Below are 15,606 nucleotides of genomic sequence, written 5' to 3'. Positions count from 1 at the left end.
CAACTGCAAGGAACTGTATGGTACCTTTATAAAAATTAAAAAAGGTATACCACCCTCAAGAAAACCTTCCTATGAAGATCCCCTGCAGTAGGAAATGGCAACCCACAACCAGTACTCTTGCCTAGAAAATCTCATGGGCAGAGGCGCCTGGAGGGCTACAGTTCATGGGGTTGCAAAGAGTCGAACCAGACTTAGCAACTAAACAACAGCAACAACAACACCCTGACGATATCCTGATTTTAAACAATGAAAACTTTATTTTATTATTTAAAATAATAATGAATAAACTTTAATTTATTTTAAAATTTATTTTTAAACTTTAGAAAATAAAGTTGATTAAAATGTGGGAAAAAAGGAACTTTCCTATTACATCTGTTTATACCTATGATAAACTATAAATCTGCACTGACTACAACCAGAGTTGGGCAGTGACACCAAATTTGGCAACCTGGTAACTATGGCCTCAGCATTTATGGTATTTTTTGAGGGAAAAACAAATAATAAGATATGATCTCTCCCCTCAGAGAACTGTGGTCTAGTATGAAAACTGCCATGGTAAAGTCTACATTTAAGATCATAAAGACTCTAAATGTGCCCTAGTATATTTCAGAAATAAATCTAATTATATTTCTTTGCATATAATTAAAAAGCCACAATATACATACATATATATTTATACATAATGTAATGACATAGAAGATTTTCACTCAAAATGATGTCAGTAAAACAGAATACAAAATTATGTAGACATTAAGAACCTAACTATTAGAAGTGTTTTTGAGATTGAGACCTTGGGGTGTTTTTTAATCTTTTACACTAGTGTTTTTCTTATTTCTGAATAAGCAAATAAAACATAATGAAGATACATTTAAACTCTCACAAGCCTTATTTGCTATAAATTGTTACCAACAGCTGGTTTTAGAAATAGCATAGCAGTTGAAAACAAATATAAATACAAAATAAGTGCAAGACAGCTGTTGTATACATGAGAAGTAAAAATTAATTCTTACATAAATTCTAAAGTAACTACAGGTAGACATAACTTGGTGGTTGCTGATAATGCACCTTAATAAATTTAGAAGGAAATAATCTATCATTTTTTTTACTTCATCATTACCAGTTGAAGTCATATTTATTAATATATTTAGTACATATAATTAATGTGCTCAGCCATATACCTGACTCTTTGTGACCCTATGGACTATAGCTCGCCAGATTCCTCTGTCCATGGAATTTTCCAAGCAAGAATACTGGAGTGGGCTGCTGTTTCCTCCTCTAGGGGATCTTCCCAACTCACAGATCAAACTTGCATCTCTTGTGTCTCCTGCATTGGCAGGGTGTCTACCTGGGAAGCCCTTACTTAATACATATCTGAATGTAACTTTATACAAGCATGCAAAGTAATACCTAATAATCTTTTACTAAATATTTGCAAAAATATTCTCAAATTGTTGAGACATCTGAGAATTGCATCTGGAGAAACAAGGAGCAAAGGGGAACTCAACTGATTCTGTGGTAGAAAACGTGCAATACAAATGATTTACCTAGGCGAAGTTTTCCTTTCTGACGAAGGGTCCTTTTCTAACCAGCTTTCATAAAGAGATTTACTCTCAAAACCATCATCAGGGCTGGAGATCTGAAAAGATAAGTCAAATATTAAGAAAAGAGACAGAACAATTACATTTTTGCCAATATTAAACCACAGGTTATTTCACATCAACTTCTACTTTTATCTACATGAACATTTGTGTATTATACTCTTTATAGAAAAATATGCTTTTGCAAATGGCAGGGGAAAAAAATCCCAGCCCAAACTCCTATTCATTTATAATTTGTACTTGTTAGTAACCTGGCCATGTACTTAGGAGATTGTCCAAGACGATCTACAATGAGGCCTTAGAACAGCAGACAGACATTAAAGAGCTGAGCTTGAAACTGTCAATGAGTCCTGGTTTTGCAGGGCAGGTGGGGTGAAAAGGAGCAGTTAATTTCAGAAAGTCTGTGTTTAAACAATGTTGGAATTTAATGGGTTTTAATAAGCTACATGACCTCAGGTTTCTAGTTGGGAACTGTTAAGAACTTATGTAGGGATACACACGCAAACATTTTTTATTACCCTCATTAAACATATACTTACAAACATATACTCTCCGTTCCTTTCTCCACTCTAAGTATCACCAACTTAGAAAACAATAGTTATTTACTGTCCATCAGAAAAAATTAAGACACATCTACTACATACCTCTTTTGTTAGTTTATACACCAATTGATGAAGAAGGGGTGTACAGTCAACTCTGAGAGTGTAATTGCCTGAAAAATACACAAGACACATAAGGTATTTTAATACTTCCAAATGAAACTCCAATCTATATTTAATTCTAACTTTATTTTCCAAGTACAAACAAGATTCTATAAACTTCAAATTGAACGCATCATTCCCAGAGAATTAAAAATAGGGTGGAAACATGGAGGAGGAAATGGCAACCCACTCCAGTGTTCTTGCCTGGAGAATTCCATGGAGAGGAGACTGGTGGGCTACAGTCTATGGGGTTGCAAAGAGTTGGACACAACTGAGAGACTAACACTTTCACACTCAGGATGGAATTTCTAGCTCCAAGTCACCCTTGGGGAACTGCCTCGTTTTGCAGCGCTTTGTGTAAAAATAAAGACTATTATTTAAGACAACAACAACAACAAAAATAGGATGGAAATAATTCTTCAGTGGCGAGAGAGGCTGCAGGACACACGTAGGACACTGGAGTTTGCTAAGGCGGCAGCTCCCACAGTACCAGTGAGAGTCATTGTTCACCAAGGCAGTATCACTCAGGGGGACTTCGGCAAAGGAAGGCGTAAGGCCACAATATTCACTCTCTTCATTCATAGTTTCCCAACCAGGGAGCAAACCCAGGCCCACAGCAGTGTAAGTGTGGCATCCTAACCACTGGACCACCCCAGGGAACTCCCTCACTCATTTAATACAATAGTATACAGCAGACATTAGACCAGAGCATGTCAGTGGCTAGTAAGCATGCTCTGCCATGTATCTAGAAATAATAATACAAAGCCTAGAGATACAAATGTCACATATTAGAGTCAAAGGAAGTGTGTAGATTTTGCTCCCTTCAAATCTGTTTCATTACATTCAGGAGGTATTTCTGTATAAAATATTCTGTAAAATATTTCTTCTGAAATATTTTAGTCCAATCCTTTTACTATCTCCACATGAAGAATGTAATGACATACTAGAGATTTTCTTTTCCTTTTTTTGGCCCCTCAGGTAGTTCAATGTTATTCAATACAAAGTTTAGCCACCCTCTAAAATATCTCATATCTTCAAAACACATAGTGTTTTTAATAAAAAATATTCTTTTAAAAAAAAAAAACTTATTTTAAGGCCAAGTAACAACGTTGTGACAGTTTCAGATGGACAGCAAACACGGTCAGCCATACATCTACATTTATCCATTCTCCCCCAAACTCCCCTCCCATCAAGGCTGCTAAATACTAGTAATTCAAAATAGGCAAATAGTAAATATAAAGAAGTTAGGATCAATCATTTAGTTATGAATCACATTGATTCATTTGAATTATAATGATTTTCTCTCTAGTAAAATGGAAAATGAAGGTACTGAGGTATCGCATAGGAAGAGGATAACCTTGGTTTACAAACTGAATGTACAAACTTAAATAATGGTATACTATTTAATAACAATCAAAAATAAAATTTACCTTCTATAGAGGAATCTGAGTTGATATAAGCAACGCTTCGCTCCTGGAGTGTTTTTACATTCTCCTATAGTTGAAGCAAAGTTGTTACTTAACTCACAGCATTTTGTGGGAATATAAACAAAATAGATTACTTGAGTATAAGAGTGGTCTACAAATACCTCTATAAAACCCATGCTTTTGACAATAATTTCTGAGAAAATGCTGTTAACTGCTTGGTTGACAACATTGATACATTTAAACAAGAAAAACATTATGATGCTTAGTTACTGTTTATAGCAATAGCAGTGAGCCCTGAGGCAAAAGTATTTTCAGAGTGCAGTTCCCATGCCCTGTGAGTGAATAAAAGAAAGGCAATGCCAAAGAATGCTCAATCTACTTCACAATTGCACTCATCTCACACGCTAGTATAGTAATGCTTAAAATTCTCCAAGCCAGGCTTCAACAATACGTGAACCGTGAACTTCCAGATGTTCAAGCTAGTTTTAGAAAAGGCAGAAGAACCAGAGATCAAATTGCCAACATCTGCTGGATTATCAAAAAAGCAAGAGAGTTCCAGAAAAATATCTATTTCTGCTTTATTGACTATGCCAAAGCCTTTGACTGTGTGGATCACAATAAACTGGAAAATTCTGAAAGAGATGGGAATATCAGACCACCTCACCTGCCTCTTGAGAAACCTGTATGCAGGTCAGGAAGCAACAGTTAGAACTGGACATGGAACAACAGACTGGTTCCAAATAGGAAAAGGGGTACATCAAGGCTATACATTGTTACCCTACTTATTTAACTTGTATGCAGAGTACATCATGAGAAACGCTGGGCTGGAAGAAGCACAAGCTGGAATCAAGATTGCTGGGAGAAATATCAATAACCTCAGATTTGCAGATGACATCACCCTTATGGCAGAAAGTGAAGAAGAACTAAAGAGCCTCTTGATGAAAGTGAAAGAGGAGGGTGAAAAAGTTGGCTTAAAGCTCAACATTCAGAAAACTAAGATCATGGCACATGGTCCTGTCACTTCATGGCAGATAGATAGGGAAACAGAGGAAACAGTAGCTGACTTTATTTTTCTGGACTCCAAAATCACTGCAGATGGTGATTGTAGCCATGAAATTAAAAGACGCTTACTCTGTGGAAGTAAAGCTATCACCAAGCTAGGCAGCATATCACAAAGCAGAGATATAATTTTGCTAACAATGGTCCATCTAGTCAAGGCTATGGTTTTTCCAGTAGTCATGTATGGATGTGAGAGTTGGACTATAAAGAAGGCTGAGTGCTGAAATACTGATGGTTTTGAACTGTGGTGTTGGAGAAGACTCTTGAGAGTCCCTTGGACTGCAAGGAGATCCAACCAGTCCATCCTAAAGGAAATCAGTTTTGAATTATTCACTGGAAGGACTGATGATGAAGTTGAAGCTCCAATACTTTGGTCAAATGATGTGAAGAACTGACTCATTTGAAAAGACCCTGATGCTGGGAAAGATTGAAGGCAGGAGGAGAAAGGGACAACAGAGGATGATATGGTTGGATGGCATCACCGACTCGATGGACATGGCTTTGGGTGGACTCTGGGAGTTGGTGATGGCAGGGAGGTCTGGCGTGCTGCAGTCCATGGGGTCACAATGAGTCAGAATGAACTGAACTGAATCTCTAGCAATCATTACTTACATAGAAGTGTGAGATCCACTGAAACTGGATATACCCATGTAAATTTATCATTTAAAGTGAGTAGTTGAAAATTTCCATTTATCTAAAACTTTTTTAAGGTATGATGAAGAAAAAGAACAAAAAAAAGCAGAGAATAGAGAAAAAAACTAGAGGGAGAGAGGATGGACAACAGGACTAAGAAGACATCCTTTCTCTCTCTCTCTCTGACACACTCACCCTATAAGATAAAGCAGAGGAAGGCTAGTCTCACACATATATGAGAATATGCTGAGACCTCTCTACTCTCTCTAGCTTGCTACCATATAAGAATACATCACAATAAAAACATTTAAAGCTGTGAGTGGTTATTACACAAATGAGAATTCTTGTCTCTGTAGCTGCCCCCATAGGTCAGGTGACAGCTGACTTTGCTATAGATAAATAGAGTCAGAGTCCCCATTATAACAGACTTACAGTAGAAATAAAGAAGACTCCTAAACTATATTTAAGAAGGTAAGGATGCTGTGGAATGTGATCAAGAATCTGGCAGAAAACTAGAAACAGTATCGAAACTGTCTTTTAACCCATATGTATTTAAATTAATGCAAGGCATATTATATCTTGGATTTATTTTATCTTCATTTTAAGCTGCTGAAATTATAGGAACTGAAATATGTATTTATACATGCATGTATTCCTAAGAAATTATTCATCTACAGTTAAGTCTATTCCAAAATGCATATTCACAATATCAGCGTAATAATAAAACTTCGCAATATAAATGGAACGAAGCATAAGTGATACAAGTAACTGTGTGTGTGTGATTTTACTTCCGTATTTATTTAATTCATATTTTTTTAAAGTAAAGTAAGAGGAAAGGAGTCAGAAGGAAACAACAGATGGCAAGAAATACATGACATGCTTTAAAGCAATTCTATAAAATCTGGATTTATAAAATAGAGGATGGGGAGGGAAATTGTTTTTGGCACACTTGCCTTCTGAGCTTACCTTGCACATTTAAGAACTTAGAGATACTGGACAGAGAGGCTAAGGGAAGAGGATGACAGAGGGGAGCCTAGGAGAGACACTTAAAGTATTAAGAGTCAGTGACAGAATTAATCATAGCTGAAGCAAAAAATAAGTCAATTTATAAAATAATCATCTTATACTCCACAATCAGGCACTTTCATGAATGGTAAAATAAACCCATGTTTACAATTATGTATCAAATCTATAAATGTGAAATTATAATATAGTCACCATAATAGAACATCTTATGTTTTCTTAGATAGAAGAAATCCAAAGAAACTTCAAAAACTTGAAAAGTAACTCCAAGGATCTGTATCAGTTTTTAGATAAGTTAAGTCATTTGTCAGAAACAGCCTGCTAGTTTTAACTACTTTCTGAACATACAGATTTTTTACAAAACAAATACAACTAAAATATTTTGACAATAATAAATTTGTTTGCAGTCCAATAATTAAGAGGATATTCTGTTTTGCCAATCTGCTATGAAAGTAAAAACAAACTTTAATTCCTAAATTCTCTTGACCATTTATCAAAATTAAAACCATATTAGGTAATGGAACCTATTTGTGACTATCCTGCTGCTGCTGCTAAGTCGCTTCAGTCGTGTCTGACTCTGTGCGACCCCATAGCCAGCAGCCCACCAGGCTCCCCCATCCCTGGGATTCTCCAGGCAAGAACACTGGAGTGGGTTGCCATTTCCTTCTCTGATGCATGCATGCATTCTAAGTCACTTCAATCATGAGATATAAATATTTGTTGCCTGTTGACCAAGAAAACAAGAACTCTTCTGTCTTATTTACCTCAGCCCATTCTGTAGAACCCAGAAGTCCAAATTCTTCTGCATCCCAGCTGGCAAAAATGATAGTTCTTCTTGGTCTCCAGCCTGTAATCATTGTTAACACACATAACTAGGTATATCCGCCTAAAAGCAAAGGAAATTTCAGTTTGTCACTTTTTGTCACCACCTACCACAGAAACGCTACTTACCACTACTGAGCAGTTTCCCAAAACTCTGGGCAACTTCTTGCAAAGTAGCAGCCCCACTGGTTGGGTCAATGCCTCCAAATACCCAGGAGTCCCGATGACCTCCCAGAATAACATACCTGTCTGGGAAAAAAATGTGTTCAAAAGAACTTCAACTTTGAATACATTTATAAAGAGCACAACTTAAGATTTTAAATTAAACTTCCTCTAATAAATGTACCACCACAGTACAAGATGTTACACGTGGAGTTTGAGGGGAGCAGGGGTTACATATGAGCTCTCTGTACCTAGTACTCAATTTAATTCTGAACCTAAAATTGCACTAAAAATAAAGCATATTAAAAATGTTATGTTCTAATCAGAAAAAAAAAAAACTTCCTCTTGAGTTTCCCCATAGAAATGAACACCATAAGGTAGAGTCTTCTTTTAGAATTATACTTTTTTCTTCCAAAGTTAGTCATTTCACATCAGCCAGGAAAAAATTAGCTGTGGACTAAAATCTTCTTGCAATCTTGTAAAGCCAAACATCTACAATAATCCATCAACTTACCAGGTTCCACAGATCCTCTGATAGTTCCGATTACATTGTAAATCCTTGTGATTTTATTGATATTATAAACATGCATTCTAACCTTCCTAGAATTTCAAAGGGGACAAATTACTTCACATGGAGCATTATGTCTAGCAGCTTTCTTCCACTGTTTTATTATAAGAAATCTCAAAAGTACAGAAAATTGTATAACAGAGCAATAACTTCCCAAATACCCACCACGCAAACTCAAGTAATATTGTTGAGCCATTTGCAAGTAAATTGCAGATATCATGACATCTTACTCCTGTGTACTGAAGCATGCACATTAAATTCAAATTTTAAAAATCAAACATCAATGTATTTTTCCTCCCTCATAGCTCTATTGTTGATATTTAAAGTTCAAAATATTCTATTATTAAACACAGCTTGTATATTCATTCTAAGATTTTTAAATACATGCTACACAATTACAAAAATAAGGGAGAGAGCCTATTATCTATTAAAGGTCAAAGAAGCCTAATTTTTTAAATATATATTTATTCATTTGGCTGCACCAGATCTCAGTGGTGGCATGTGAGATCTGATCAGGACCCGGGCCCCCTGCATTGTAAGCTCAGAGTCTTAGCCACTGACCCCCAGGGAAGTCTCCAGAGAAGCTTATTTTTAATTTGTTTTATAGTAATATTAATTCCTGATATTCAGTTAACATTTTCCAAGATTATCAAAATGGTCCATCAGTATACTGTTAAAGAGCTGATTGAGTGAGGCCTACAAGAAACATGATAAGCTCTATTGTTAAATGGCAGTTTGAGAAACACCTGCTAAAGTGTATAAGACAGCTATATGATGAAACTGTTCCAGGCCATCACTGTTGATTCTGATCTGGGCCTGCCTTTTAAATATTCATTCATCAATTGTAATTAACCAAATCAGAATTCACAGGAAAGTACAATCAAGATCAGAAAATGATAAAAAAAAAAATGCCATTCACATTTTATAAAGCCAAACTGACATGGGAAAATGTTGAGCCTCTTTATCAGAGGGGAACAAAAATTTTTAATCTATGGCAGGCTCATAGGAAGTGCACAGGGAACCCCAGAACTTTCTACTTTTTAGTTCATTTTTGAATGCAAGAACTAATACATCAAATCCTGTATATTGTTAAGTGTAGATTCTGGTGTTTCTCACCCTAAAAGTACATTGTGATTCTGAATGTGTATATAATTCATGAATAGTATTCAACTAAAAAGTGCCTTTAGGGGAAAACTAATCAATGGGTGTTGTTCTGCATTTTAAGACATTTGGTAAAAGATTTTATTTTTGCTTCTGAATGATAGAAATTAATAGCAAAAAGCAAAGGTATTCTTTAGCATGTTTCTAAATATATGAGCCTAAGATCTATTAGTAAGAAACCCAAATTCACTGACATATGTAATTAAATGAAGAAAATGAATGCTTTAACAATGAGGAATGAGAAAAGACAATCTATTTTAATCTAAACAGAAAATAAACTAGCTATCTCCTCAGATTCTCAAAGCTCATCTACATCTTTAATCTTTATATTTTTCTAGTTTTTAGTATCACTGACTCCAGAAGTACCTAAAAGAATTACCTAGAGAAGTACTGCTATGGTTTCCAGTGGATCAGCAAGAACATTGTGGGCTCTGCAAATGAAGTTCCTGAAATTCTGGACAACTTGGGAGATTGACTTTGGGGCATCTCCTGCTTTACCATCAACAGAAATGATTTCCAGAGGAATTTGATCTTCAATTTGGGATTCTTTGCTGAGGGAATTTGACTTGCCAGGAATCTGAATGACAATGACATCAGCCAGGGATGTAGCCATACAGACACAAGGAACCCCTGAGCTGTATCAGAGCCTCCCAAAACCCGAGCCTCCAATCTGGCACCATCACAAGACCTGCCCTGGGGCCAATTTGACTCAGATGGGCCTTTTCCTTCCCCACCTCGCAACAGGGAAGAACATGTTGTATTTTATTACAAGTTAATCACTAAAGGGATGTTGCCTATAAGATTAAATTACACATAATGGCCCATAATGTCCTGCTATCACTTCAAATTCATTACGTTCCAAATAAACTGAATTCAAGAATATAGACTCCAGACGGCAGGGGTTTTTGCCTGTTTTGTACACTGCTGAATCCACAGTGCCCAGAATGGTGCCAGGGTACAGTAAATGCTCAATAAATATTTGTGAAAGGAATGAATATCCTATATAGGGAAATACAGGAGAAACCTGAGAACAAACTCAGCTCACATATCAGAGTTACTTCTGCCTATCAAAGTCTTTGATAAGACTATTTAAAAACTCTACAGAGACAGAATTTAACTTGTGGAAATCTGGTAATACAAATAACTCATGTCCACTGAAACGCACAATTTCTCTCATAAACGTTCCTTTCCTAATGTGGAAGCAATCAGTTTTTCAGCTATTAAGCATACTCATTGCAGCATTCCTAAGGAGCTCATTTTTTGTATCATCTTTGAATTCTCCTTTGAACCAGCTTTTAACTCCTTTCAGGTTCCCTTGTTGCATTAAATAAAATTTTTACACAAACTCATTTTATATTCGTATGAGAATTATGATTTTACTTAAAAAAAATAATCCTTTATCATTTCTGGAAGTCCCACCGAGACGTACAATGTATTCTTCTTGGAGAGCCAAGAATGGGCAGCTTAAACCCAGACACGTCTTCCTGAACTTTAAGATGTACATTCCAAGCAGCAATAAAATTTTAACTTGCCTGAATCTCTGTATCTCCAACTTATTTTTTCCTACTGATTCTGTGTTTTGTTTATGTTTCTAGTTTGCTTACAGCAGATAAGTTACACCCCATTTGCGGTGGCAATGGTAAAGAATTTGGTTTCGGGTCTTCTCATTTGGTAATCTCTGTAAGTTGATCAATGCATTATTATGAAGATCTCTTAGATAAGAAATGACACCGAGTCTTGTTTTTAGCAATTATTTTTTTTTAAATAGTGTATTTGCCCACTTTGAGTTCAAATCAAATAGGGATTTTTGCTCATGGTGAAGACAGACAGCTTTTTGATGTCTTCACCAGGGAGATGGTCTGTTTCTGAGCTTACTCTTGATCTGTGACTGTAGCCATGTGTTTATTGATTTCTTCATGTTTGTATGTTTCTGTTTATAAATCAGAAAGGCATATATCTTTCATTGTGTACCTCGAGAGAGTATTAATAATTAGATAATGAAGTCTCTTATATTAAAAGAAGTCCATTCTAATTGATAGAGATAAACACTTACATAAAAATATTTCTAAAATTCCTATAAAATAAAACAGAACTCCTAATACTTTAAGGGCTTCCTAGGTGGTGCTAATGGTAAAGAATCTGTCTGCCAATGTAGCAGATGCAAGAGACACAGGTTCTATCCTTGTGTTGGGAAGATCCCCTGGAGAAGGAAATGGCAACTCACTCCAGTATTCTTGCCTGGAAAAATCCCATGGACAGAGGAGGTTGGCGGGGTACAGTCCATGGGGTTGCAAAAAGTCGGACTTGGCTGAACACTTGTCAGCAGCAATAATTTAAAAGTTCTGAAATAAAACTTTTAATAGAAATTAAAAGACATTCTCAAAATACAATTTCATATTGTTAAGTAAACTTCTAGCGAACAAGATTGACTTAATAATTTGTCTCAATAAAAACAGCTATATTTTCTGCGATTCATCAGTTTTTAAGTTTCCCTTCCTCTCTACCTTTCAAGCAAATCAAAGTACTTAAAGTTCTGATCATGCCATGATGTTCTACAACTCTGGACAAGCTGTTCTCTGCCACTGATATTTCCTGCCTAACTTGATCCACTGGAAAACTTATTCTTTCTGTAAAATTAAGCTCAATGAAACATATTCTGTGATCATGCCTCCTCAAAAGCGCTATCATGGGTTGATAACAATAATAACTAAAATAAGCGCATTGAGCCTTATAACAGTTATGTGCATACCCATTTTAATTTATTTAACCCCCACACACAGGAAGTGATCAGTAAAAAGGCTGGAACTTGTCTCTCTTCTCTTTTACTCCTTCCCTTAAGTTAAGCTAGTGCTTCACATGCATAGCATTTTGACAGCTATCTGAAGAGCTATTTAAAAACGTTAGGTAAAGAGGGAAGTTAAGGGACCCCCCTGGTGGTCCAGTGGCTGAGACTCTATGCTCCCAGTGGAGGGAACCCCAGCTCAGTCCCTCGTCAGGGACAATACCACGTGCTACAACCAAGACCTGCCACACCCAAATAAATACTTTAGAAAAAAAGAGAGGAGAGTTAAAATGTTAAACCTGTAACTCAGATGTAGCAATTTTTGAGATGTAAAAAACAAATGTTGTGATATCCCTGTTGGAAGAAGAATTTAATACATCATTCCATAAGTAATTCTTTTGCTTAGTCACACAGTCGTGTCCAACTCTTTGCAGACCTCTTGGACTGGAGGCTGCCAGCCTCCTGTGTCCATGGGGTTTTCCAGATCAGAACACTGGAGTGGGTTGCCATTTCCTTCTCCAGGGGATCTTCCCAACCCAGGGATTGAACCCAGGTGTTCTGCATTGCCATCTGAGCCATCAGGGAAGCTCTAAGTATTTCTAAATGATAATTATTCACTATGAAAAATGAGAAAAAAAATATAAGCAAAGCAAAACTGGCAGAACACTTATCTTGACATTTTTCCATTAAATATGTAAACTTTTAGTAGGATACTAAAGTAACATAAAACTACCTGAAAGAATCGTGTCCTACAAAGCCAGGCCCAATGTTGTAACTCACGTTAAGACCTCCCTTCCAGCTCTCATCTGGTGAAGCAATTCCTCCCAAATAGCTGTCAAGAGAAAATGAAAATGACAGAAAAAAAAGGCTGAGCATCACAATTTCTAAAAGACATCACAAAGTAAGTTGATGAGGTTTTATTCATACATTTAACAAATATATATTGAGGATTTACTAAGTGCTGGGAACTGTAAAATTTCCTTCCCTTGTGGAGCTTACATCCTAGCAAGAGAACCATAACTGAGATACATAAGTAAAATGTTGATATGCTAGTGGTAAGAGCTAAGGAGAGGAATTCCGTGGCAGCCCAGAGGTTATGAGTTGGCCTCTCACTGCCTGGGCCTGTGTTCAAGCCCTGGTTGAGGAACTAAGATCCCATGTGCTTCACAGCACAGCCTCCCACCAAAAAAAGAGCTAAGGAAAAAACAACCAAAATAGTGAGGGGACATGGGAAACATCAGTGCATCAGCCTCTCTGCTTCTGACTTTAATGATTTACATAGGAAAGCATTAGGTTCAAGAAATCCTAAACATATGAAATTAAGGAGAAGAAATTAATTTCTAGAAAAGCTGCTGGTTACATAGTAGCCACTCAAAAAACATTACTGAATGGCATTTGCACATACATTAAACAAAAAATAGACATTAGGAAATCTGAAAAGGAACCAACACTTACACAATACAGTAATAGCAAACACTGACTGAATGTTTTTCCTATGATATTTATATAATGATTTCATCTACTCATAATAATTATCAGGCAGAAACTAGTTCTGTCTTCATTTCAGAGAAGGAACCTGAATCGGAGAAAGATGGGGTAACTGGTATAAGTTTACAAATCCAGTGAGTTGTGGGTATCATCACATTTTTGAAATGCAGGTCAAATACAAATACCTAAGATAACCTAACTACTTCAAAAATCTCAAGTCAATATTTTTATCTTTAGACATAGTTTTTCCTTTTGAGACTTTCATTTGTAGCAAATACAGGAATGTTTTCTTATTATTTCTTAGTTAATAAACTGCTCCTTCCTTACAGAAAAAAAGATGTGTTCTAAATTTCCTACTTTAGGAGTCAATTCTGATACAAGACTTCACTTTTAACATAGGTAGGTTTTAGAAGAGAAAATAGATGTTTAGTGTAATAGATCTTATTCTCAAATACAACTAGAAAACTATACCGTAAAAATATTTCTGCATCATTATATCCAATGGGATGTACAGGGATTTGGGGAATTCCCACTCCATCTTCAACATCAAGTCTGAAGGTGTACTCTGCAGAAATCAATTGCATAAGAGGAAAACAACTGAAGAATCGAGCAAAGGGTATAAAAGAATTCCTGTTATTACTAATGCAGATTTGCTATATGTTTGATATTATATCCAAACTTTTAAAGTTCCCCCAAAGCGACTGACTGTTTTATCTAATATGGTCTATTTAAATTTGACAGTAAAAAATTAAATCATTTGCATTTTAATATAAAATCAATTACAGGGATTACAGATTCCTATATTTGCTTTGACAGTTCATGTAATTCTCTTGAATTTTCCAAGAATATTTTATTTCCTTAAGGATATCTTGAATCCTTTTTAGAGAAGCTTCAGTTAACTAAATACCTGGAAAATGTGTCCCAGATTCTGAAACTAGAAAGAACTGTAAAATAAGAACTGAAGGAAATGCAAAATGCTGGGCTGGATGAAGCATAAGCTGGAATCAAGATGGCTAGGAGAAATATCAATAACCTCAGATATGCAGATGACACCACCCTTATGGCAGAAATGAAGAGGAACTAAAGAGCCTCTTGATGAAAGTGAAAGAGGAGAGTCAAAAATTTGGCTTAAAGCTCAACATTCAGAAAACTAAGATCATGGCATTCTGTCCCATCACTTCTTGGCAAATAGATGGGGAAACAGTGGCTGACTTTATTTTTAGGGGCTCCAAAATCACTGCAGATGGTGACTGCAGCCATGAAATTAAAAGACGCTTACTCCTTGGAAGGAAAGTTATGACCAACCTGGACAGCATATTGAAAAGCAGAGACATTTCTTTGCCAACAAAGGTCCATCTAGTCAAGGCTATGGTTTTTCTGGTAGACAAATATGGATGTGAGAGTTGGATTATAAAGAAAGCTGAGCACCGAAGAACTGATGCTCTTGAATTGTGGTTTTGGAGAAGACTCTTGAGAGTCCCTTGATCTGCAAGGAGAGCCAACCAGTCCATCCTAAAGAAAATCAGTCCTGACTATTCATTGGAAGGACTGATGCTCAAGCTGAAACTCCAATACTTTGGCCACCTGATGCAAAGAACTGACTCATTGAGAAAGACCCTGATGCTGGGAAAGACTGAAGGCAGAGGGAGAAGGGGAGGACAGAGGAGGAGATGGTTGGATGGCATCACTGACTTGACAGACATGAATTTGAGTAAACTCCGGATTGATGATGGACAGGGAAACCTGGTGTGCTACAGTCCATGGGGTTGCAAAGAGTCAGACACAACTGAGTGACTGAACTAAGTGGTGTTGGGAATAAGTGAAAATTTCTTACTCAAATAATAACAATATTCTCCTTAAAGGAAGATGAAAAGTATTGTCAGGCTTAAATTCTAATTGAGACTTGTGGTTTCAGCCAAAATAGAGTTACATCAAATTCTACTTTAAGAAACTGAAAAAATAAGAGCAAATGAAGCAAAAATGAGCAAGAGAAAGGATATATCCTACTAAAGACCAGAGCAGAAATGTTAGAAATATAAAACAGACAAAAAAAAAAAAAAAAGAAAACAGACAAATGATAGAAATTATCAATGAAATCCAAAGCTGGTTCTCTGAGTGGATTAACAAAATTGACAAATCCCTTGCAAGACAAATCAAGAAAAGAAAAGAGATATAAACCATC

The 15,606-nt window shown here is 36.2% G+C and overlaps 1 protein-coding gene across 4 annotated transcripts in view; it reads right to left on the bottom strand.

Annotated features, from left to right (window-relative positions):
• Positions 1–15,606, bottom strand: part of NAALAD2 (N-acetylated alpha-linked acidic dipeptidase 2) — a 49,179-nt gene that overhangs the window by 13,775 nt on the left and 19,798 nt on the right. For all 4 annotated transcript variants that reach the window (XM_055581613.1, XM_055581614.1, XM_055581615.1 and 1 more), the window contains exons 7-14: positions 13,896–13,989; positions 12,670–12,768; positions 7,940–8,025; positions 7,393–7,512; positions 7,206–7,288; positions 3,730–3,793; positions 2,243–2,310; positions 1,545–1,636 (exon numbers count right to left, since the gene is read on the bottom strand). In XM_055581613.1, coding sequence (XP_055437588.1) covers positions 1,545–1,636; positions 2,243–2,310; positions 3,730–3,793; positions 7,206–7,288; positions 7,393–7,512; positions 7,940–8,025; positions 12,670–12,768; positions 13,896–13,989 — 706 coding nt within the window. The remainder of the gene's footprint in view (positions 1–1,544; positions 1,637–2,242; positions 2,311–3,729; positions 3,794–7,205; positions 7,289–7,392; positions 7,513–7,939; positions 8,026–12,669; positions 12,769–13,895; positions 13,990–15,606) is intronic.

The sequence above is a fragment of the Bubalus kerabau genome, chromosome 5 (genome assembly GCF_029407905.1).
Source record: "Bubalus kerabau isolate K-KA32 ecotype Philippines breed swamp buffalo chromosome 5, PCC_UOA_SB_1v2, whole genome shotgun sequence".
NCBI lineage: Eukaryota > Metazoa > Chordata > Mammalia > Artiodactyla > Bovidae > Bubalus > Bubalus kerabau.
Note: the sequence above shows the minus strand (reverse complement) of the source record. Positions and strands in the feature narration are given on the sequence as shown.